At 50.4% G+C, this 21,590-nt stretch overlaps 1 protein-coding gene across 4 annotated transcripts in view; it reads left to right on the top strand.

The window, feature by feature from the left end:
• The window catches only part of RALY (RALY heterogeneous nuclear ribonucleoprotein), a 118,379-nt gene extending 108,379 nt beyond the window's left edge, over positions 1-10,000 (top strand). For all 4 annotated transcript variants that reach the window (XM_083801218.1, XM_083801219.1, XM_083801220.1 and 1 more), the window contains 6 exons: positions 1,631-1,678; positions 1,869-2,029; positions 2,389-2,502; positions 3,335-3,480; positions 7,869-7,917; positions 8,176-10,000. In XM_083801218.1, the coding sequence (XP_083657344.1) occupies positions 1,631-1,678; positions 1,869-2,029; positions 2,389-2,502; positions 3,335-3,480; positions 7,869-7,913 (514 nt within the window). In that variant the 3' untranslated portion in view covers positions 7,914-7,917; positions 8,176-10,000. The remainder of the gene's footprint in view (positions 1-1,630; positions 1,679-1,868; positions 2,030-2,388; positions 2,503-3,334; positions 3,481-7,868; positions 7,918-8,175) is intronic.
• Positions 10,001-21,590: the final 11,590 nt, after the last annotated feature.

The raw sequence follows: 21,590 nt of genomic DNA, 5'->3' as shown, positions 1-21,590 counted from the left end.
CTTTCCTGTCCCTCAGTGCTCAGCAGCGGGAACTCGCACCCAGCACCCCAGCCCAGGCGCAGAGCTGGCCATGGACGGTCAGTGGGTCAGCATCTGCTCGGAGACAAGGTTCAGCACAAAACCACTTCCAGCTGCCAAAAGAGGCAGTAGGTGCAAATGCTGCCTCGTTGTCTGTAACTTGCACCAAGTCTCCTTGGCTCCAAGCGAGCCCAGCTGTCCTCAGCCAGCCAGAGGTGTGCTTCGGGTCCCCAGAGGCACAGGCTGTCCCTGCACGTGGCTTCAGGTGACCAGGGAACTCAGGGGCATCCAAGGGATGGGGAAAGTCCCATGCTGGAAACCAGCCGGGTTGCTGAAACCAAAATATTAGGTGGGAAGCCCAGTGCCAGTGTAGGCAGGACAGACATCCTGGGTCAGCATGAGCCACGCTTTCTGCCAGCCAGCCATCCTTTTTGTCACTTCTTGCCTAAGATGCAGGGCACCAACTTTACCCCCCAGGCTACATCTTGAGTGCTCATCCTTCCCTCTTCCCATCACTGTCTTCTTCTTCCCATTAGTGTTGTTTATTTATAAGCCACTAAATGGTTTCACGACACAGGACAGAGCTTTTGCTTTCAGGGGCTGTGATAGCCATTCTCTTTGTTCGGAGCAGAGCAGAGGGAACGTCATCATAACTTCCTCATAAAGCAGCAGCAATTCGGGCAGCAGCACACGAGGGAACCAGACGCTGTGCCCAGCTGGGGGTACCCGCTCTGTTCAGCAGCATCGCTCTTCCCCAGCGTGCCTCTGCTGCAAGCATGCTGGGGCATCGGCCAGCACAAGGGCACTCTGAAAAGCTGTGATTGCCCTCTGCAATCACCTGTTTTGTCTTGCCTTGTGAAAAAAAATCAGATGCAGCAAGAGAGAAAACACATTACTGGGCCTCCAGGGAGTGTCAGAGGTGAGAAATGTATTGGTCTGACCTTGGGTTAAAATGCAGCTCAAGCCTAAGAAAACAGGAGGTGGGCAGGGTCTTGCTGAGAGGAGGGAGATTTAAACATCCTTGATAGCAAAAATGTTAAATTAATAAATACCCCCTTCTTCCTGACTTCTCCCTCAACAATTACATACGGTATGGAAAAATCTCACCCCAGCAGAGCGGGTAAAGCTATGTCCTCCCGGCACAGGTGCAGTCCCACCACACAAAATGGAAGGATATCAGCAATACCCTGAGAACAAGTTAAACCAATGTAGTTAGAGTGCATTACTGGCTTCCACAATTACTGGCCTCCACAATTACCAGCGCAATCCATCAGCCATTCTTTGAAGTTCTCCACAAGGTGGCCTGGAGATGGAGAGCTGGCCCCCAGGAGCTCCCCAGACTCAGCCATCACTTCGGACATCCCTCAGGGAGTTGGTGGACATTTGTCCCCGGCCCCAGTTTGTAGCTTTTAATTCATCCGCACTTCTTCTTGTTTCTCCTCCAGATAGCCAGGTTCATGCCAACATCACACCTCCAGTGTGTTCAGCCCCCAGGTCTTTCTCCAGGCTCAGACCGGCCCCGTGGGCCAGTCAGGACCATGGAGGGGGGGTGGATGTGGTGGTGCGTTATCAGCATTAATTAACATGTGCCATCCTGACTCTGTTTCTGCAGCGGCTACGACTTCGACTATGACTATTACAGAGACGATTTCTACGACAGGTGAGCTGGGGAGGCGGCAGCCAGAGGGGCTTTCTGTGGGGCAGGCGGTGCAGAGAGGCCACAGCTCCAGCCGTGGGGAGCGAGGCGGGGTGGGCACAGGCCGTAGCAGTGGCATCCGACATTCGGGCTTTGCAGGGCCTGGGCTGGGGGTGCTTCAGCTCCTGCTTCCCCCTCTGCTTCTCCCCCGCAGGCTCTTCGAGTACCGGGGCCGAGTGTCTCCAGTGCCCAGGGTGGTCCCAGTGAAGCGGCCGCGGGTCACTATCCCCCTTGTCCGGCGCGTCAAGGCGACACTCCCCGTCAAGCTCTTCTCCCGATCGGCTGCCATTGCCAACAGCTCGGCCAAGCTGAAGCGTGAGTATGTGCGTGCAGCCCGGGGACGGGCCGTGCCACCCAGCCCTGTCCCCAGCCTCCAGCCAGGTACCTGCAGGGCTGGGTGCTCCCAGGGAAAAACCTTAAAAACCCCAAAACATCTGCAGCAAAAGCCCAGTGAGGGCTTTTCAGAAGCCTGTGGGCTGCAAATGGGGCAGGGGAAGGTACAAGGGATCATCCTTCAATAAGCGTACGGTCACCACCAGTGCTGTAACGGGAGTGACGAGCTGTCGAGGGGCTGTGGTGCAGGAGAGCTCATTGCTGGTCCCAGCAAAGTTTCTGCCCCCCTTTCAGCAAAGCCCATGCCGGCTGACACCTCTCTGTCCTTCTTTCCTTCCAAGTGAAGTGCAGCGAGCTGCAAACAATCAAAACCGAGCTGACGCAGATCAAGTCCAACATCGATGCCCTGCTGGGCCGGCTGGAGCAGATTGCTGAGGAACAGAAACTGTCCACAGGTCAGTTGGGTGTGTACAGGTCCCTGAGGGCTGGCCTGAGGCAAAGACCCCACCAGAGCTGGTCTTCAGACCCATCACAACTTGTAACGTCCTCTGGGCACCAGCACTGAAGCATCTCCCCCATGATCCAGGTGGGGGGGGGGGCTCAGACACAGTACAGGAGGTTTCTGCAGCCCCAGCCCGGATAAGGGAACTTTGCTAACAAACATGAAGATAAAAGTCCCTGCCCTGAGGAGTTTAGCATTCTGCTCAATGGTAAGTTCTCAGCTCCAAGCTCTCAGTTGTGTCTTGGAGAGGGAGGGTGCTGCTTTCTAAGGGTACTTCATTCTTCTCTTGTCATCGAAATTCAAAGCTGGAGCAATGGACTTCACTGAACACACCTATCTGTTTCTCTCAGGAGAAAACATCACAGAAATACTAGGTAGTGTTGAAGCATCACTGCGAAAAAAATGGTCAAGATTCGGAAAACGTCTTTGCTGACAGTTAAATGGGCTGCCAAAATCACATGCCAAAATTCCCCAAATTATGGAATTGGGTTTAGAATTGTGAGATTTTTTTTTCTTTTGTAGTACAGTTTTTATTTTTTTAATTTGCTTTCTTGTTTGGGTCACTTCTGCCTCCTACACACACTCCAGTTGGCCTGCTCTCCCCACTCCTGGTTTTCTATCTAGCAGCTCCTTCAAAAGCAGCAAAGCTTCGCACTGTGAACTAAACCCTAGATCCATTATTTACATACCGACTCGATTCTGGGGCCTCTGGGTGAGTCTGATCAGGCTGCAGCCACCGCCTCCCCCAGCCCCTGATCCTGCTCGCTTGGCTCTTGCTCTCACAGAGGTACGGAAGAAGGCAGATGGCAGCAAAAGTGAAGTCTCGCAGGAAGACACAGCGTCAGAGGCAGAGGTCAACACGGAGGAGCCGCTGAACGGGGATGAGGGAGAGGAAGAGGGGCTCGCACGGGATGAGTGTGAAGATGAACTGGTAAGAGCAGTTGGGTGCTATGTTCCTCCAGCCAGGGGAGTTCAGTAATGGACCACAGTTTTACTGTAACGTATTAAACCCCCAGGAAAATAGTTTTTCCTTCCTAAAAGGAAATTGTTGTATTTAATCCCATGATTGTTCACAGCTTGTTCTTCCTAACTGTTAAGCTGCTTGCAAAAGCTTTGACCTAGCAAATGGTGGAGAAACACAGTTGGCTCCTGAAATTCGGACTGTATTTATCCTTGATTTCACAACATTTAATTAATGGTTAAAATAAGTTGCTTTGCTCCAGAGGAAGTGGATCTCGAATGAATTGAAACATATGCCAAAGGCAGGCCATGTTATATTAACCACACTTTCCTAACAACGGGCATTTGCAAGGGCCTTTTGTCTGGGTGGGCACCAAATTGCACAAGTGTAGTAGCACAAGTCTCAGCAAGCCGCTGTGCATGAAGCTGTACATACATGGCAAGGGCAGCACTTTTCTCTGAGCGTGGCTAGCCTGATTTTATCCATGTCAGCCCCATTGCCTTTTGTTCTGCCCTGAACAGGGACTGAAGAACCCAGTGAGCAGGTTTTACGGGCTGCTCCCAGATGCCACAGCACTGGTGGCAGCAGAAGTGAGGATGGAGCTCACCATCCCTCGCTCCATCCTCACCCCATCACCGCTGGGCTGACCACACAGCACTTCACACCTGCAGCACTCTGCCTATGGCCAAAGATCTCAAAACTCTTGCCAGCTGATTGCAGTCTTCCACTTCACCCCACCATAGTTATGATGGATGCAGGATCTGAACGGCATATTTCAAGTGTTTCAGTTTCTGGGACCTCACAGCTGAAGTCCGTGACCACTGCTAAATCTGAAAAGAGTTGGTTAAGGGGAGAAATAACAGACCACTGTAAAGAAGAAAGGCAAAAGCTGGCTTCCATCTCTGTGTCAGTTAGGATAAGGAAGGCCAGGTTTAAATTACGTCAAGGGAAACAGATGGTAGAAACTAGGGGAAAGCTTACTGATGCTAATGATGATAAAGCAGCTCGCAGACTGTCAACAGAAATCATGGACCTTGCCATTGGTGGGATGAGAACACAGAATGGACAGACATCCACTGGGTGTGATTTAAGCATCACAGAATGGCTTGGTCTGGAAGGGGTCTTAACGACCATTCAGTTCCCCATGCCCTCCCACCTTGTCCTATCACTATATGTCCTTGTAAGTAGTCCCTCTCCATCTCCTTCTCCAAGAAGAGCTGATCCTCATTAGGGATAGATGAAAATCACTATTTCAGGTCCCTACCACTTCTGATTTTCTGTAATTCTCTGGTTTTAAAGTGACATTGAGTTTGGAAATATTTTACTGCCATCATCAGGTTCAGATGTGCTCAGCATGGGGCAGGTTAATCTATGGAGCTCATCTGCAGGGGTGTTTTCTTAAACACTGCAAGGCAAACCACAGAAGCTGTCCTTTAAATCTTGCTCCTGACCTTAGAGCACTGAGCAGCTTTGAAGTCAGGCACATGATATCCATTGAAGGCAATGAGAGCTGAACAGATGCTTCTTTTCAGCCCTACATCCAGGCTAAAGTTGGCTGCCTGGTTTTGTGCACAAATCTCTGCTTGGCCTTGGTGAAGGCTCCAGCGTTGGCTGGGGAAATGATGTCCAAAATGTACACTCCAGCCCCGAGCAAGGAGGAGGAAGGGGGCCTCTCCCAAAACAAGTTTGTGCCCTTTCCAGAGAGGCTGGGCAGCAAAGGAGCTCTGAAGCTGCTGCTGTGCCCAAAGTTTACAGACTTGTAAAATAATTTAGGTTGGAAGGGCCCTGTGGAGGTCTCTTCCCTCATCCTGCCAGCTGATGCACCCCAGGATGTGGTAGGGTCTCTTTGGTAGGGTCTCTTTGCCCCGGGGACATTCTGCTGACTGCTGCCCAACTTGTTTGCCAGCATCTGAAGTCTTTTCTTTTTTTGCAAAGCTGCTTTCTTGCCAGCCGTCCCCTATGTGTCCTGCTCCACAGCATCATTCCTATTGCATTCCCACAGACTCTAGCACTCAGCTCAGGGGGTCTGGGAGGCCAGGAGACAGACCTGACCAGGGAAAACTGGGGGGAAAAATAAGCCTTGAGTACCTTGGCCTTTTCCATCTGCTTGGTCAGCAGGTGCCTGTGTCCCCTGCCCCACTGAGCAGTGGGCTTACGTTTTTGTTATCCTTTCTTTTCCTGCTGGTGTACCTACGGAAGCTCTTCCTGTTGCACTTTGTATCCCTCACTAGTTCCAACTTCTGCCTACCTTTGGCTTTCCTAACACCACCACTGCACACGGGAATTTTGGCTTTATCTTCCTCCTTGGTGGCCCAGCCCTGCTTTCACCTTCTGGGTTCTGCTTTTTGTGTAGGAAAAAGCTCATTTTGGAGTTTGCTGCTCATCCTCCTGCCATGGCTGCCCCACTCTCTGCACAGCAGAATGGGCTGTTCCTGTGCTCCAAGGCAGGTGTGCTGGAAGGTGGCCCCGCTGCCCTGGGCTCTGTGGGCTTCCAGAGCAGTCTCCTGTGGGATTCTGCCAAGCAGATCTCTGAACATCCCCAGATCTGTTCTCTTAAGTCCAAGGATTTGATTCTGCTATTTCTCTCGGTCACTTCTCTCAGGATACTCTTTCCACCATCACATCACTGTCCAGCTCTTCCTTGTTCATTGGTAAGAAGGTCAAGAAGCACAGCTCACTGACCCTAGTCAGCTTGTCAATCAGCTGTGTCAAGAAACCTTTCTTGATGTTTCCAGAAGTCTCCCGGCTTGCTTGCCCCCAGCCCCGTTGACTTTCCAGAAGATACCAGGTTGGATGAGGTCCCACAGGAGTACAAAGGCCTCCAACCAGGAGGCTTCCCCCAGACATCCAGAGCAGGTTTCCTGTCGGGTGGTCTGTAGTAGATGCCTGCCATGATGTCGCCCACGTTGTTCTGCCCCCTGCCCTTCAACCGCGTGCTCTCAGCTGACTCATCCCCGTTCCAATGCACGTCCCCATGCACCTGAGCCCTTCCTTTGCCCAGAGCAAACACCACCTCACCTGGTTTTCCTGACGAGCCTGTTCCCAGGGCACTATACCTGCTTTGTAATTGCAGCTCTGCAGGCAGAAGAGCCTTTGTTCTGCTGCCAGAAGTCACAAGCCTCCACACTTGCCCATCTTGAGAGTCTCCATCCCCAGCTCCTGTGAGCAGTTTCCAGCTTCCCTTCTGCATGCCTTGCAGTCCTCAGGCTTTTGCCCGTGCAGGATCTCTGCAAAGACCCTGCTGAGCTCCCCAGTAGCACACACCTATTTCCCTTCCCCAGAGCCCTGCTGCTAACTGGGTTGGGACTGGTCTCCCTCGCCTTTCCTTCTGGATCATCTGGTATTACCTGCAAACATCTGGCTCCATTTCCATCTGTTCATCATAAAATGGAGCCTGTGTAGGAAATTAAATATTACTGCTGAACACCTTATTTTAACGTGTATTGCAGAATGGCTCCAGGAGGGCAACTTTCATGTGCCTTATTTTCAAACCCATTCTTGTATGGGGAGCTGTTCAGCATGGTGTGCTGTCACTGTGACCTTGGGAGTGGTGAATATTATGAGTATTATTCTGGATGATGAGCTGTACTGCAAACTGGAACCGGTTTCTCTGTTCACCAGCAGAATCACTGCACTGTGCATGATTTGCCACTGCAGACCAACTCCCCCTGAGCATCCTGGGCAGTTCCAGTAACCACAGGAACTGTGCTCTCAGTGTGGGTCCTTCCCAGGTCCCAGGTAAACTTCTCACAGGGCTAAAACAAGGAAGAGCTGTGAAAACACACATAATAAGGCCCACTTCATACAGATGCTGTGGCTACTTGCTAAGTATGGGGCTTCTCATTTAACCTGGCCATGTGAAAACCAGGGATCCAGTCTAAGCGTTCACCTAGCAATGATGAGTGCTTACCATTTAGCACCCACGCCCCAGGCTTAAGACCTTCCCTGGGGACATGCAGCCTGCCCAGTGGAGGTGCTGGCTCTGTAGCAGCACAGATCAGACACCTGACTTTACACCACCAAGGGAAGGTGGGCCTGACTTTATCCCGGTCCCTTTGAGGTTCAGACAGATGTCAAAATCAAAGGCGAAATCACACATCCCAGGTCTGTTCAGCAGAGGCTTGCTAGCATAAGGATATTTCTGGTTTTGCCTGGAATTGTCTTTTCCAATCGCTCCCCACAGTCCCCACGTTGGCGTGTTCTGCAGCTCCTCCGCCACGGAGCAGTCTGACCCTGCCGCAGCGTGCAAGCTGTCCTGCCCATGATGGACCGGGCTGGTCCCTGCTTGTGACACAGCACGGTGTCTCGGGCAGGGCAGGGGGGGCACGTGGTGATTTCCTGTTTCTGTCTCCCTGCAGGAGAACAGCCATTACACAGATGTGGAGGATGCCAGACTACAGTAACCAGGTACGGCTCACACACTGCTTTTTAGAGACTGATCCTCAGCAAAAGTTTTCATCCCATGCAAGATGTTGGGATCTTTTGCTGCTTCAGAAGATGCTCTTTCGCACTGATCCTGTGTGCTTTCTAGCACTGAGCCTGGCTGCTCAGCCGGGTCGCTGATCAGCCCCTCGCTCCTTTTCCTACGTCACACACTACCTCTCTGAGGTTCAAGGAAAATGATGTACCTTTTTTTTCATCACTGCCTCTTGTCTCTCCTTGCAGCCCATTCAGAACAGCAGTGAGCAATGGTGTGAGGAAAGCACGAGACTAAACCCTGTCCTGGCACACTGAGCAAGACAAGCTAAATTGAAGTGCTGCTGTCATCTCTACCTGGCATTCGAAAGGAGAAACATGGCCCGACATCTTCCATCCATCTGTAAAGCAAAGACGACTAAAACTCATCATACCAGTGAATCCCCACGACCCTCTGCAATGGATTCAGAGCTCTGCAGCCAGCCTGGGCAGCAGCCAAACCCTGTGCAATCCATACCCACCACTGACTGGGTAATGGGAGAGCGGTTGTGTCACCCCACGAGTCAGAGATGCTACAGGGCTTTTTCTAGGAGCAGAGGGAGAACTAAGCCCAACCCCATAAGGACTTTTTCTCATGCTAGGTGAGAGACAGAGCATTTGCTAACTGGGGGAAAGTACTGTCTCAGTTTGGACAATGTGTGTTCTCACGCTCGAGGTCATGTTGAGGAAGAGGGTGTGGGGTGAGCTCTGCTCCTGGAGTGGCCACCTCCTGTTGTGGCTCTTGTCCCACGCGCCACCGCGGGTACCCGGTCACTTCCAGGCAGAGAGGAGCCGGTGCCTGTGCATGTGCTGTGCTGCTCCAAGAGGGGAAGGTGAGAGGAGCCTGTGGGACAGCAAGCGATCCCAGGCAGGAGGAACAAAGCCTGCATCGTCTTCAGCAGTTTGGCCTCCTTGTTCGCCACTGGGAAACCACCATGGGAAGGCTGAGCAAGTCCCTGAGGAACGAGAAGATGCAAGCATGTGTCAAACAGGCGGATAAGACCCTTTTGGACTCGCCACTCCCTGGAAGGGCTCTGACCCACCTGCTTCCCCAGCCAGAGGAGCTAGCCCCTTCCCCTGGGTGTTCGCACCCCCTGCCCCAGCTCCCCTGGGTCTCCACGCCTGCCAGGGGGCCAGGAGGCAGCGTGCTAGCTCCTGCTCCTGGCAGCGAGGTCTGTCACCAGTCTGGCAGGGCTGCAGCACGCCTGGGCGCAGTGATCCCGGTGACTGCCCCGAGCACAGCGCCTGTGGGTGTGCAGGCACCCCCCTCTGCTGCCCAAATTCAGCCTGCTTCTGACCCATGCCACGTCCTGCGAGCACAAGGCTGCGGCAGCCTTTTCACACCACAACACCCAAGAGGTCTCTCGGCCTTTCTCGTCTTGTTCCTTCCTCTTCCGCGGGCTTATGCAATTTTTCTGAGTTCAGAGGTATATGGGACTGAGACTCACACAGCACTTTATTCAGAGCAGTTGTGTCCTGCCCATCTCCCCTGTGTCTGCCCAAAACACCCCTCCCAAAACACACACACACACACACACACACACATCGGTGCTTTGAGTCCAGAACGGTGCCCGCACCTTCTCCTCGGCCAAACTCTCCCACAAACCACGTGGCCCCCTGATTGTACAGGGTGCTCTGAAAGGGGACTCCTGCTTTCTGCTCCAGCACTCAAAGCCAGACTTCCTGTACAGCATCTCTCTTTGAAGGGTGGAGGGGAAAACAGGTCGTGGGGGCAACGCTTCCCTGCCCAGAGGGCCATCCTGGAGCAAGCATGGCTCTTGAAGCACAATGTTTTATTTGCATTTCTTAGTTTCGAATAAGTCATGAAGGAATTAAGGGATAACCGTGCTTTCCCCTACCTTTTTCTGGTTCCTGTACAATTTATCCATTGTGTTGTACTGAGCCGTCGTAGAGCTGTTTTCTAGGCTTTGAGAGATGAGCTGCGGATTTTGCTATGAACTGACTGTGATGCTGATGTCTGGGAGAAAGGTGACCTTGTACATATGATCCTGTATAATAAAAGAAAGAAGTCTAATTTGCTTTTGCTGTCTTCTCTGTCATACACATACACGCTTTTTTTCCTGTTTCCGACAGGCAAGCCTTCTTTCCCTGTCTGAGCTTCAGTTCTGCCTGCAGGACTGCCTTTCCCTTGCACAAGGGGCATTGAGCGAAGCAGCTGGCTCGTAGTGGCTCTTCCTCTGGGTGTCTGGGAACTCTTTCAGTGCAGGAAGAGACAAATGCAGGACTAATCCAGAACTTTAATCGCATTAGCTGTTTGCACTACTCCAGCTAATAACAGGCTGGAAAAACATGATTGATGTTCCAGTTTGCACAAGCCAGCAGTAGGAATAAATGCCCCTAAAGCACAGTGACTTCTGGCTGTCTCCCCAGCCACTGCCCCAGCAGAGCAAAGCTCATGCTGCATTGCCAGCTGTGTTCATTGGGGCCAAACCCCAGCACCTGCGCTGCATCCGAAGGGCACCAGTGACTACACAAGGAGAATCCAGCCACTACCTCACCTTCAGGCTCTAATTTCGTGGTCCCAAAAAGCTGTCTGCTGAGCCTGGCCCAAGCCATCATCCACTACTGGAGGGCGAAGCTGCCTGTTGGGTCTGTTCACGTCCATGATGATTTTGGGGATGCTTGGGCATCCATCCATCCTGCGATCAGTCCCTGGGTCAGTTCAGGATGAGGAAAGCAGCACGTTCAGACTAATTGTTGGGCGTCTGTGTGCCTGGGAAGGGGGAGAGAGGAAAAAATATTAGGAAGCAGTTTGGAGTGTTTGGCACTTGGCTATTGAGATCAAAATCAGTGCAGCGTTAGGTCAAACCTGGGCCTAGAGGGTGGCCATGGCGCAGTGCCTTGGGGGCAGGATGCGTCCGTGCTCCATCCCCACAGCCCTGCCCTCGCTGGCCTGAAACCAGTCTGGGCCTGGGTACCTGTACGTGGTGCTGGGTCCTCAGAGCCTGATCACAGCCTCCTAGCACAAAACTGTCCTGGTTTTGGTAATAATTTTTTGTCGAGGATGGGACTTTGGGAGCTCATGCAGGCCCCTGTATGGCAATTATCTTTGCTATTAGCCACAGAGAGGTCTTTAACAAGATGAGTTTCTGTGTTTTTTTGTGCTAAATGAGTTCTGGATGCGGCCATGCAGCAAATCTTCTCATGAAGAGGCAAAGAAAGACAGCGCAGTGGGGTGGGGAAAGGGGACACACACACACACCCCTCCCCTTTCACCACGTCAGGCCATAAAGCAGGTGAATGGCATCCCGTTGGCTTTGCTGTGAAGGACCCCCAGCAGGAGAGGAGCAGAGGGAAGGAGGCCTCACCTCCTCCTCCTGAGCACTGCTTTCCACAGCCAGGGCCCCAGCCCTCCTCCCACAGCCCAGCTCTGCCCCCCCAGCCCTCCCACCCCACTTCCCATGCCTGAAGGCACCCAGAGGTGCGTGGTGGGGTGCTGGGTGCTCAGAGCACAGAGCAGCACCCAAATCTCCAAGCCTCCTCCCAGACTCTCTGTGGTGGCAGGGAGCGGGCTGCAGGGAAGAGCAGAGGCCCCATTGCTGGGCCCGTCCTGGTGAACAGAGGGACTCCTGGTCCCCCCCCAGGCCTGCTATCCACAATGCAAAATAGTCTGTCAGGTCTCGTTAGCTCTTGAATGAATGTAAAGGGGTCCCACCCAGCCTCCCTGGGAACATCTTTTCCACGATGTCCCCATGCAGTCGCTCCCTGTAAATCGTCCCGGCCCTGCCGGGATGTGCCAAGACAAGGGCTGGGCGAGCCCGTTCTCCCCAGCGTTTCCCCCAGGGCAGCAGTTCATTCAACATCTGCATGTCCTGAAGAGAAGCCACCGCTGTAGGCCGAGCAACTCAGCTGAGCATACATCCAGTTTCCATCGGACGAACTGGAAGAAACTGCTTTGTTCAAGCGTCTCCCCACCACCCGCGAAGGCCAGAGCTCACTGCCCAGTTCAATGGCCCTCACTTGCCTTCTCGTAATTTCTGCTCCTCTTGTCATCACAGCTGCTTTTGATGGTGGCAGCAACATTGCCTGTGCTGGAAACAAACCCAAACACTTCAATCCCCTGTCACCATGCCTGCACCTCTGCAAGGGAAACATGGAACAACGGAGATTTAAACATGGACTTAAAAGTGCTGCTCTGGATGAAAAGAGCAGATGTGCAAGGGTTTTTGGTGCTCTGCTTTTTTGTAGAAGTAGACATTAGAGCAGTGTTAGTCCAGTCCCAAATCTTCCTTTTATGAGTTTCTGGATATGGGAAGACAATCTGTCAGGCCAAAATATCTGCAATCTTGCATTCAGTTTCAGTCAGGAGATGCAAAAAAAAAAAAAAACCCACAGACTTCAATAAATCCCTTTAAGTTTAATGGGCATCACATGGTTAAAGTCCATTCAGAGCTTTGGAAATATTTAGGTTACTGCCAGTGTAATGGGAACAATTCTTTAGGGAGTTCAAAAATGCTAGTTGCTGCCTCTGAAAATTATCACATCCCTCCTGCATCGTCTTCCCATTATTTGCAGGAGATTTAATTCCATATTTTTCCCCTCTCTTAATAAAGCTGTGTAGACATTTGGAGATGTGCTCAAGAACCCCAACGGCTCCCAGTGGGGACTGTTCATTCTCCTCCAGGACAGCACAACCCAAACCATGGATCAGATGCAATATCACAGGAGTACTTGTGAGAATTTGTGAGGACTGGGGCAGGCGCATTTGTGAGAACATGCATGTCCCCCCAGACCCCATCCAGGTGCCACACATGGGGCTGATCAACACAGGACACACAAGGCCCATGCATGAGACCCAGTCTGGTGTCAACACCAACGGGTTCCTCTCCTTGCAGGGTCCCTCACGGCCACCCTTGTAGTGCTGCTTACATGGGGCTTGGTGCTTCTGCCCCTTGTCCCCAGCAGCACAGGGCACTGCTGCATCCCCAGGGGGCATCACATCCTCCCGCAGGCTGGCACAGGGCAGTGCTGCACTCCCAGCCCCACAGAGATGCTCCAAGTGAGACCTGCACAAGCGGGGGTCTCACCTTTCGGAGGACAGGGCTTGGAGAAAACCAAGGTGAGCCACAGCAGGTTCGGAGCAGGCTCCAACAGCCTTGTGAGCCATGAATGAATGCATTTCCCCAAGCCAGTGACCACAGGGGTGGATTCACCAGTGCCACAGAGAGCATTGCCGCCAGCGCAGCGCCACGGAGTGCTCAGCACGGGGAAAGGGGCACTGGGGGAGCTGAAATCCAGCACAAGGCCAACCTGAAATCCAGCACAAGGCCATGGGAAAGGTCCAGAGGCAGCCCTCGAGCAGATGCTGGGGAGCAAAGCGGAACCTTGATGAGAGTCCTGAACACAGCTAGAAAAGTGTGAAAACGGGGAGGTGCACACTTAGAAATGCCTGCTGGTCTTCGGGATCTGCCTGGAAGAGCCCAGGGACCAGAATAACAATGAAACAGCTTGAACATCAACCCCTTTGAAGCCTCTTCTTGGGGTTGCTCCACATTTCGTGGTACTCCCTCACTGGCACAATCCCTCATGCTGAAGCCTCCTTTGAGGTGGTCCCAATGTTTCTGGGGCCACTGCAGTCCTTCAAGCATCAGGAGGAGCAGCCTGGGGCTCTCAGCACATTGCGGAGATCAACGCTCATCGGTGGGCAGGAAAATGTGGGCTCCAGCCATGCGGAGCATCATCCCTCCTGTCTCCATGGCACATTTTAAAAGCAGTGCAAGCCTTTAAAATAATGGTCCATGTGATGTAGGGAGCTTGGCTGGCTGGGGTGGAAGAATGGGGGAAGAATCAGGATTCAGGAAATCCCATCTTTAGTGAGAAACCCCACAAATTTAGCACCTATTCATCATCCAGACTTGCTTCCTAGCAGGTGGATTATTTTCTTTGATGGATTAGAGAGGGTTCCTCAAACATGACTTCCTACAGATGTCAGCTTCAGGCACACACACATGAGCTCACAGCTGCTCCAATTCAGCAGAAAACAACATAAGCAGCTCCGTGAGGCCACGGCAGGCAATTTCCTCCCTTAGCACCACGACTGAGACCTGGGAGGCTTTGGGACCTTTCATCTGCACGTCTCCTTTAATAAAACCCCTTTGGGCGCTGCGAGGTGTTATCCACAATAAAACACATCCATTTCAACTGCTTAAAGACCAGTGTGGGCACGGGTCCCAGGGATCCGAGCGCAGCACCGTGCCCCATTGCAAGGCAGGAGCCCAGTAGCACAGGAGGCTCATCCCCACTGGCAGGTCCAGCCCCAACCCCGGATCCAGCACGCAGCCAGCACAGCCAGCCCTGCATCCCCAGAGACAAAAGCAGTGACATCCAAGTGCCACCAAAGCTGGATATTAATGCTGTGGCACAGAGGATGAGAGTGCATTCATGGGCTGGTAGCACAAGAAATTAGGAGTTTGTTTGCATATCAGCATCTACTGTAGTATTTGAATAAAAACATTGAGAGCTTTATGTGAAGAGAGGAGTTTGGGTTGGGCAGGAAGCAGGCAGCTGTCAGGAGGAATAAGGAAAAAACAAGAATAATCTTCAATAGACCATAAAGCACTATTTCTGTGCCTAAAAGCTCTTCTAAAATAAATCACATACTCCTGGCTGATTGGGTGTGAGTGAGGAATCAGAAATCGCTGTTAGTACTCAGCTCTCATGGCCAACACAGCCACCCGGGACATGCATTTGCATTCAAACGCCTAAACTTCAAGAGACAATCAAGAGATTAAAAAGAGCAACAAAGACATGTTAACAGCAATGTGGGATGGTGGATTTAAAGTAAAACCACAAGAAAAAAAGCAGGAGGTATTAATAAAAGCGACGGCACGGATGCCCGGCTCTGGGACACCTCAGCTCACTGCCCAAGGAGTAACCCAGAGGACGTTTGTGACATACTCAAGTGCTTGTGGCTCAGGCACACAAGACGTCCCAGGAACAAGAAGCATAACAAAATGAAAGGTATCCAGGGGTTATGCCGAAGCAAAAATATAATACATATCAGTTTTACTTGTAACTGTTTGCTTTCAACCTTTCATGAAGGATCCTGGATTTAAACCTTACCAGGCAGCTGGTATTTGTTTCACAGCTACGCTTGTCCCACGCAGGGAGGGAACGAATCGGCGTGGAGCCAGCGGGCGCTGCCTGCCCCGTGCAGAGCGTGACCCAAGAAGGCAACAAGGGGAGGAGGCCTGGTGGCCGTGCCGTGTGTCCACGGGAAATTCAGGCTGGGCACCATTTCTCCTCCCGGGAAGAAAGCAGAGGGACACCCACAATGGCCGAGGCAGCACAGCTGGTGTTTTGTCTTGTTCTTGCCCTTCTCTCCCCAAAACAAGCCAATGATGGAGCAACGCAGCCTTGCTCCAGCCCCACTGCTGTCTGTAACACATTCCTGCGCGTTACGTAGTTTCCCCAGGTTCTCTTCTATCGCTGTAGCACTGGGAAGGCTCAGCCCTGGCCAGGGTAGCACGGGCGGCAGGAGCGTGGGGACCACAGCAGTGCTGTGCTCACAAGAACACCGCTGGGGGAGCAACCCAAGGCACGAGGGAGGTGAACAATGCTAACACCACAAAAACAACACTAGAAGCTAAATGCTTCAGAAACTTAATAGCAAAAACAAGGACCAAAAATGTGTTTGGCTTCTCTAATTTACTCCAGACCCAGCTTTCCAAGCCACTTGATATATTAGCTGTTTTTTTTTGTTTTTTTTTTTTTTGTTTTTTGAAAAACAGATCCCAGCTGCAGATGGAGCTGTGCTACAAAAAGCTTTTGAGAAATCTGGTCTTATATGAATCAAAGCAACGATCCACTGGGAATTGTTCTCATCTACAAAAAAAAAATTAATAATGCATTTGAGGAGTATTCAGCAGGGCATAACAACACTCACCCACCCATCCTCACTGGGGCTGGTTATCTCACCCAGACACTGCACTGGAAGAAAGAAGCCAGAGGAGATACCAGGGGTGCGTGGTGGGGCAGCATCAGGCAGCACACAAGCAGCACTTTGCTGTTAATGTATGGAACAACACATGCTTCCCATGACATTAGATCACAATCCTTCACTGCAATAATTTTAAATGACGACACAAATATCACGTACTGCTTTTGCAACTGCTCCTCACGGCTTTCATCTCATGCCTGAATAGGTCTGAATTATCCCCCCAGCAGGAAAAGCATTTCCCAGCAGCAGAGCATGCAAAACCAGCGCTTGTCTGTGGGAGCCAGGTACTGCAGCTGCTGGAGCCAACACAGAACCAGCCAGGCTGAAGAACAGCACTCACCTATGAGAGTCACACTCGATCTGTCCTGCTTTTAAGACTATTTCTGTCTCTCAAAATTGCTGCCTCACCTCCCTGTAATAAACAGAACATCTTGTTTTGTTGCCATTGTTTCAGCTGTTCTGGTAGCAGGGAGCTTTTTCAATTAGATAAAAAGAGATAAGTTGAAAATAGTCTGCATGTTGCTTTCTTTCTACAATCACAGAGACCTTTTCCCACAATAGAATTTTTGCTAGGAGATCATTTTCCAGTCTAAGACATCTCTGCTATTTCCCCTCCCAAACAGCATTGTCAAGTGAGCAACAAGGCTCCCTGACTTTCTCCCAGACAACAGCCAGGAACTTTCTGAATTTGTAGTTTAGCAACCCAACTGATGGGTCTGGGGGTGATGTTTGGAGAAGATCTGCTCTGGCTAGCTGCTATACACATGTTGGGGACCAGCACAAAGAGCCTGTTGAATGTGCTCTCACAAAGTAGAAAGGTAAATCTGATACACGCAATCACCTTTTTAACAGCTGTGCTCTCAAACAACAGTATTCCGAGCCAGCAGGAATCCTAACCCAGAACCAGCACCTCTGCACACACAAAGCGATACTTTTCTCTTTGCATTCATTTTTTTTTTTTCCACAGCATTTGCCCACTTGCCCAACCCTCACTGTTTGCTCTTTTTATGTTTTAAGGTTAATCATATTTTCTCATTAACTATGCATCACAGTGGCTGGTATGGTGCCAGGGTTTGGATGGAGGAAAAAAAACAACGCCGATAACACACGGCTGTTGTAGTTGCTGCAGAGCAGTGCTTGCACAGAGCCAAGGACTTCTCAGCTCCTCGTGCTGCTGCCCTGCCAGCGAGCAGGCTGGGGGGGCACAGCCAGGACAGCTGGCCCAAGCGGTCCAAGGGACACCCCGTGCCACAGGGTGCCCTGGGGAACAATAAAACTGGGGGGAGGATGTTGCTGCTCAGGTACTGCTGGCTGGGCACCAGTCAGCAAGCCGTGATCACAACTGCATTCTGCACCACTTGTTTTGTATGTTCTATTATAATTTCCCTTCCTTTTCTGTCCTGTTAAACTGTCCTTATCTCAACCCGTGAGTTTTACCTTTTTTCTGATTCCCTCCCCATCCCACTGGAGGTGAGGGGTGTGAGCAAAGGGCTGGGTGGTGCTGAGCTGCCTGTCGGGTTAAAGCACAGCAGTCCTTTTGGCAACCCAAGATGGAGCACAAAGGTTTGGGTTAATGACAGATCTGAACAGAGCATGTTAGAGAGAACAAACTTGCCTGCTGTATTTGCTTAATAGTTGCTGTGATGTTGCTTTTTTTGCTCTCACTGTTGGACGAGTTCTGAGAGTTGTGTTACGTGACCCCTTACGTGCTGTGTACGCTCCCTGTTTTGCTTTTATCATCTTTGGGGTCTGGTTTAGGGTTGCTTTTAGTTTTATCACTTTGCTGTGCTGTGTGACACTGGTTTATAATATGATCAAAGCACCGGTTGTGAGCCTAATCTGGTATTTGTACTCAGCATTGTTGTCATCTCTGTACTTCGGGAACCATCTCTTGGGAGCTGTTAACAATTGCACCCTGTACCTTTTCTCCTCAGAGAGCTAATCTGTGGGAAAGACAAGGGAGGACACTTTCCCCTGCTCCTTCACCTTTCCTCCCTTCTTCATCCTCCTCCTCTCCCCCAGGCTCATTACCACAGCTCTCGAGAATTTTGGATGTTCCAACCAGCACGATCCTATTGCTGTGTATCCTGGATGTGTTCCTGGTTTTGTCTAAGATCAAACAAATATTTAAGAATACTACCCAGAGGTCTGCCCCAAGGCAGGATGGATCTGGGTGGCAAGGTGTGTGGAAAGATACAGGCAGGCATCTATCACTGTTGTCACCTCCAATAGTTTTGGACTTCACTCCTGATCAAGTGTGGAATCCTAAAAAACTGATAGAATGAACAAACAAAAAAAAGTTATGCCTTGATCCTGGCAATGCCAGAGGGCTTCAGCTTGCACTGTGCTGGGGTCTGACCCATGCCTATCATACAGTAACAGATGCCAGTAAGCACCCTCACGAGGAGGAGCTTGCCTCTGGATGTGACCCACCTCTGGTGACGGATCCTGAGGCTGAAGCAGAGCGCCAGCCCGGGCTGGTGCCAGCCCCCCTGTGCACGAGAAGGAACAGTGGAAGCAAAAGTCAGCATAGTAAGGAAGGAAACTCCTGCTAAGAAGGGGAAGGATTCACTTTTACAAGAAGTGAGTAACGAATGCTATGACGAGGAGCAAAGAGGCCCTGCCGCCAGCCCAGCGGAGGAAGGGGACGAGCAGGTTTGTTGGCTGCGTGGATCCATCTTGGATGTGCCTGGCCCCTCCGACCACAGGAGCGTAAGGCTCTGGTGGACAGCAGCGCACAGCATACCCTAATGCCACCAAGCTGTAAAGGGGAAGAACCCATCTGTATTTCTGGAGTGACAGGGGGATCCCCAGTTAACTGTATTGGAGGCCGAAGCAGGTCTAACTGGGAACAAGTGGCACGAGCACCCCGTGGGACTGGCCCAGAGGCTCCATGCTCAGCAAAAACTGCATCAGGAGAGGGAAGTTCAAGGACCCCAGAGGGTAACAGAGGTCTTTTAGCATAGCTGCCTTGGAGACAGAGTACATCAAACAGCTATGTGCCTGTCCCGGTCTCTCGAAGAACCTCTCTCTTGTGGGGTTGCTGAGGGTTGAAGAAGAGCAGGTGCCAATCGCTACCACAACTGTGCACCGGCAGCAATATCACAGCGTCTGAGTAATTAACACCCAGAAAATGAATCAATAGGCCCTGTTTGCTGATGGGTCCTTTCTTAGTGTGGGAAAGCCTCAGAGGTGGAAGGCTGCTGTACGGAGTCCTACACGGCAAGTTGCAGAAACTGGTGGAGGAGAAGGTGAATGGAGCCAATGTGCAGAAGCAACGGCCATCCAGCTGGCTTTAGATATTGCTGAACAAGAAAAGGGGCCAGCGCTCTATTTCTGTACTGACTCCTGGATGGCAGCAAATGCCCTGCAGGTGTTGTTCCAGCAATGGAAACAGAGGAAGTGGCAGCACAGAGGCAAAGCCATCTATCTGGGCTGCCCCGCTGTGGCATGATATTGCTGCCCAGGTAGAGAACCTGGTTGTGAAAGCACACCACATAGATGCTCACAGGCCACTGAAGCACACCAAAACAACCAGCAGGTGGTTCAAGCTGCTAAGATTGAGGTGGCTCAGGTGGATCTGGCCTGGCACCATAAGGGTGAATTATTTATAGCTCGATGGGCTCAGCAAGCAAAAAAATGAGAGATCACATGCTTTGAAGACCAGCCCATTATTATCCTCTCCAGAACAGGGAAACCCCTCAATGGGGACCACAGCCTCAAATCTATGCAACCACTTCAAGAGAACCCAGGAGATCTTTGCACAGCTTCTTTAGTAGGAAAAAAAGAATAAATTTCCATACCCCTGATGGCTGGGACTCATAGGAGAGGAATCCATTGTTCAAGGTGTCAGGAAGTATGGGGACAATGCAGAGAAGGAAAATGATTTAAATTTCATCCCAGATGAACCCATGTTTCCCCAAACTGTTTTCTTTTTCCCCCCACATTCATGCTGGAAAAAGGCTATTTCAGTGCTGAAGAGAAAACACAATATAAGGCTTGCAACAGGCTCTGAGGACCATAAAGACAGTTCAGTACACAAAACTAAAAAGAACCAGACTATTTTTTTTAAACGTGCCTTTTGTGCCATGACCCCTAACACAGCAGTTATATTGGACAATTTAGGGCATATGCATGTTCAGGCATCAAGGCACACAGCTGTGCTCCATCCCAAGCAAAACAGTTCCACATGGAAGAAAGAAATACAGGAAAGAAGAAATACAGGAAAGCTTTGGAATAATTACCCAAAGCAGCAAGCAAGGCTGGAGGGAAGAAAAAAACAGGGGTTTAAAATGTATTTGTGTTGGTAGAGAATTCAGAAAGACCTTGCCTGTAACCTGACACAAAAACTACAGGTCACAGCTGTATAAATCCAGATACTATGGTTAATTTTGTTTGTTGTTACAGAAACTTTTCTCCTTCCAACATCTCAGTTTCTGAAGATGTTGCTAGTTTCTGAAAATCTCTGAGCCCACAGATTCACCATGGAAAATGGAAGGGACTGAGGCCAGAGGTATCCACGCATTTCTGTTGGGTATTCAGCAGAAAAGTGATTAATAGCATAGACACATTTTTCTTGGTTTGGGCTGGAGGATCTTTTGCATCTTTACTGCTGACGAGACCTGCAATAGCTTAGATTCTTCTTACACCTTTAAATACTCACAACACAGCAGATGTGGAGAGGAGCAAGCCAGCTGTACCAGTGTGTTCTTTGTTAGCTCCCCAGCTCTTTCCCAATCCATTAAAACAGGGATTTTATTCTGCTCCACACAGTCTGTCAGTGCCAAATAAAAACCTGGTTCCCACATCTTCACCAGCTCCATACAGACAAGTTTTAACTCATAAAGTAGAAATCATGGAGAAACAACTGTGTGCAGCCAAATACTCCATGCAGTCCTAAGGCAAAGCTACCACCTTACTGTTACAAAATCCATCCCTAAACTGCTTACTTATAATCAGCAGGAGCACATAACCTTTTTTTTTTTGCCTCTGAACATGTGACTACACTTCAAACACAGCAGTCTGGCAAGCAGCAATATGCATACAACACATACAGTGGACTATATTTGGTTTTGAACATACACTGGGAAGTTTTTTTCCCTTTTATTATTGGTGTTTTAAATCTAAAACCTGCTCTTCGACACAGAAGACTTTTCATGTGCCAGTGAATTTCCTCCATGAGTAAATTGAAGTCCACACCTCGAGATATTTCAGTCAAATATTAGTCACCACAACCAATGCCTTTAGGTTTTCATGAAGGCATTCAAAATACACCTATAAAGCGTATGTACTCACCAGGACACCAGGAAACCTCCCATGACAGCTCTGAACAGTGATTTACTTCTTCATTAACATAATCTTTCTGATCCAAATACAACTAAGTCAAATTTTGTATTTAACATACTAATACACAGTACCAGCTCAAGGCCATACTGTATTTTTTAAAAAGACATTAGTTTTTTAAAAAGGACAATAAAGGTATTTGACCCAGGAAAGCACACATGTAAAAACAGAATCATTGTTCTTTAGCTATTTCAGCATGCCCAACAGCATGTCACTGAAAGAAGGCATCTAACACTTCTCCAAAAAGTTTTACTTCCAAGTAGAAGGCTATTTGCTAGAGGAAAACAAACAAACAAACAAACAAAAGAATACAACAATAATG

This window comes from Anser anser, assembly GCF_964211835.1.
Source record: "Anser anser genome assembly, chromosome: 16".
NCBI lineage: Eukaryota > Metazoa > Chordata > Aves > Anseriformes > Anatidae > Anser > Anser anser.
The sequence above is the reverse complement of the archived record's forward strand: the minus strand, read 5'-3'. Positions and strand labels throughout refer to the sequence as shown.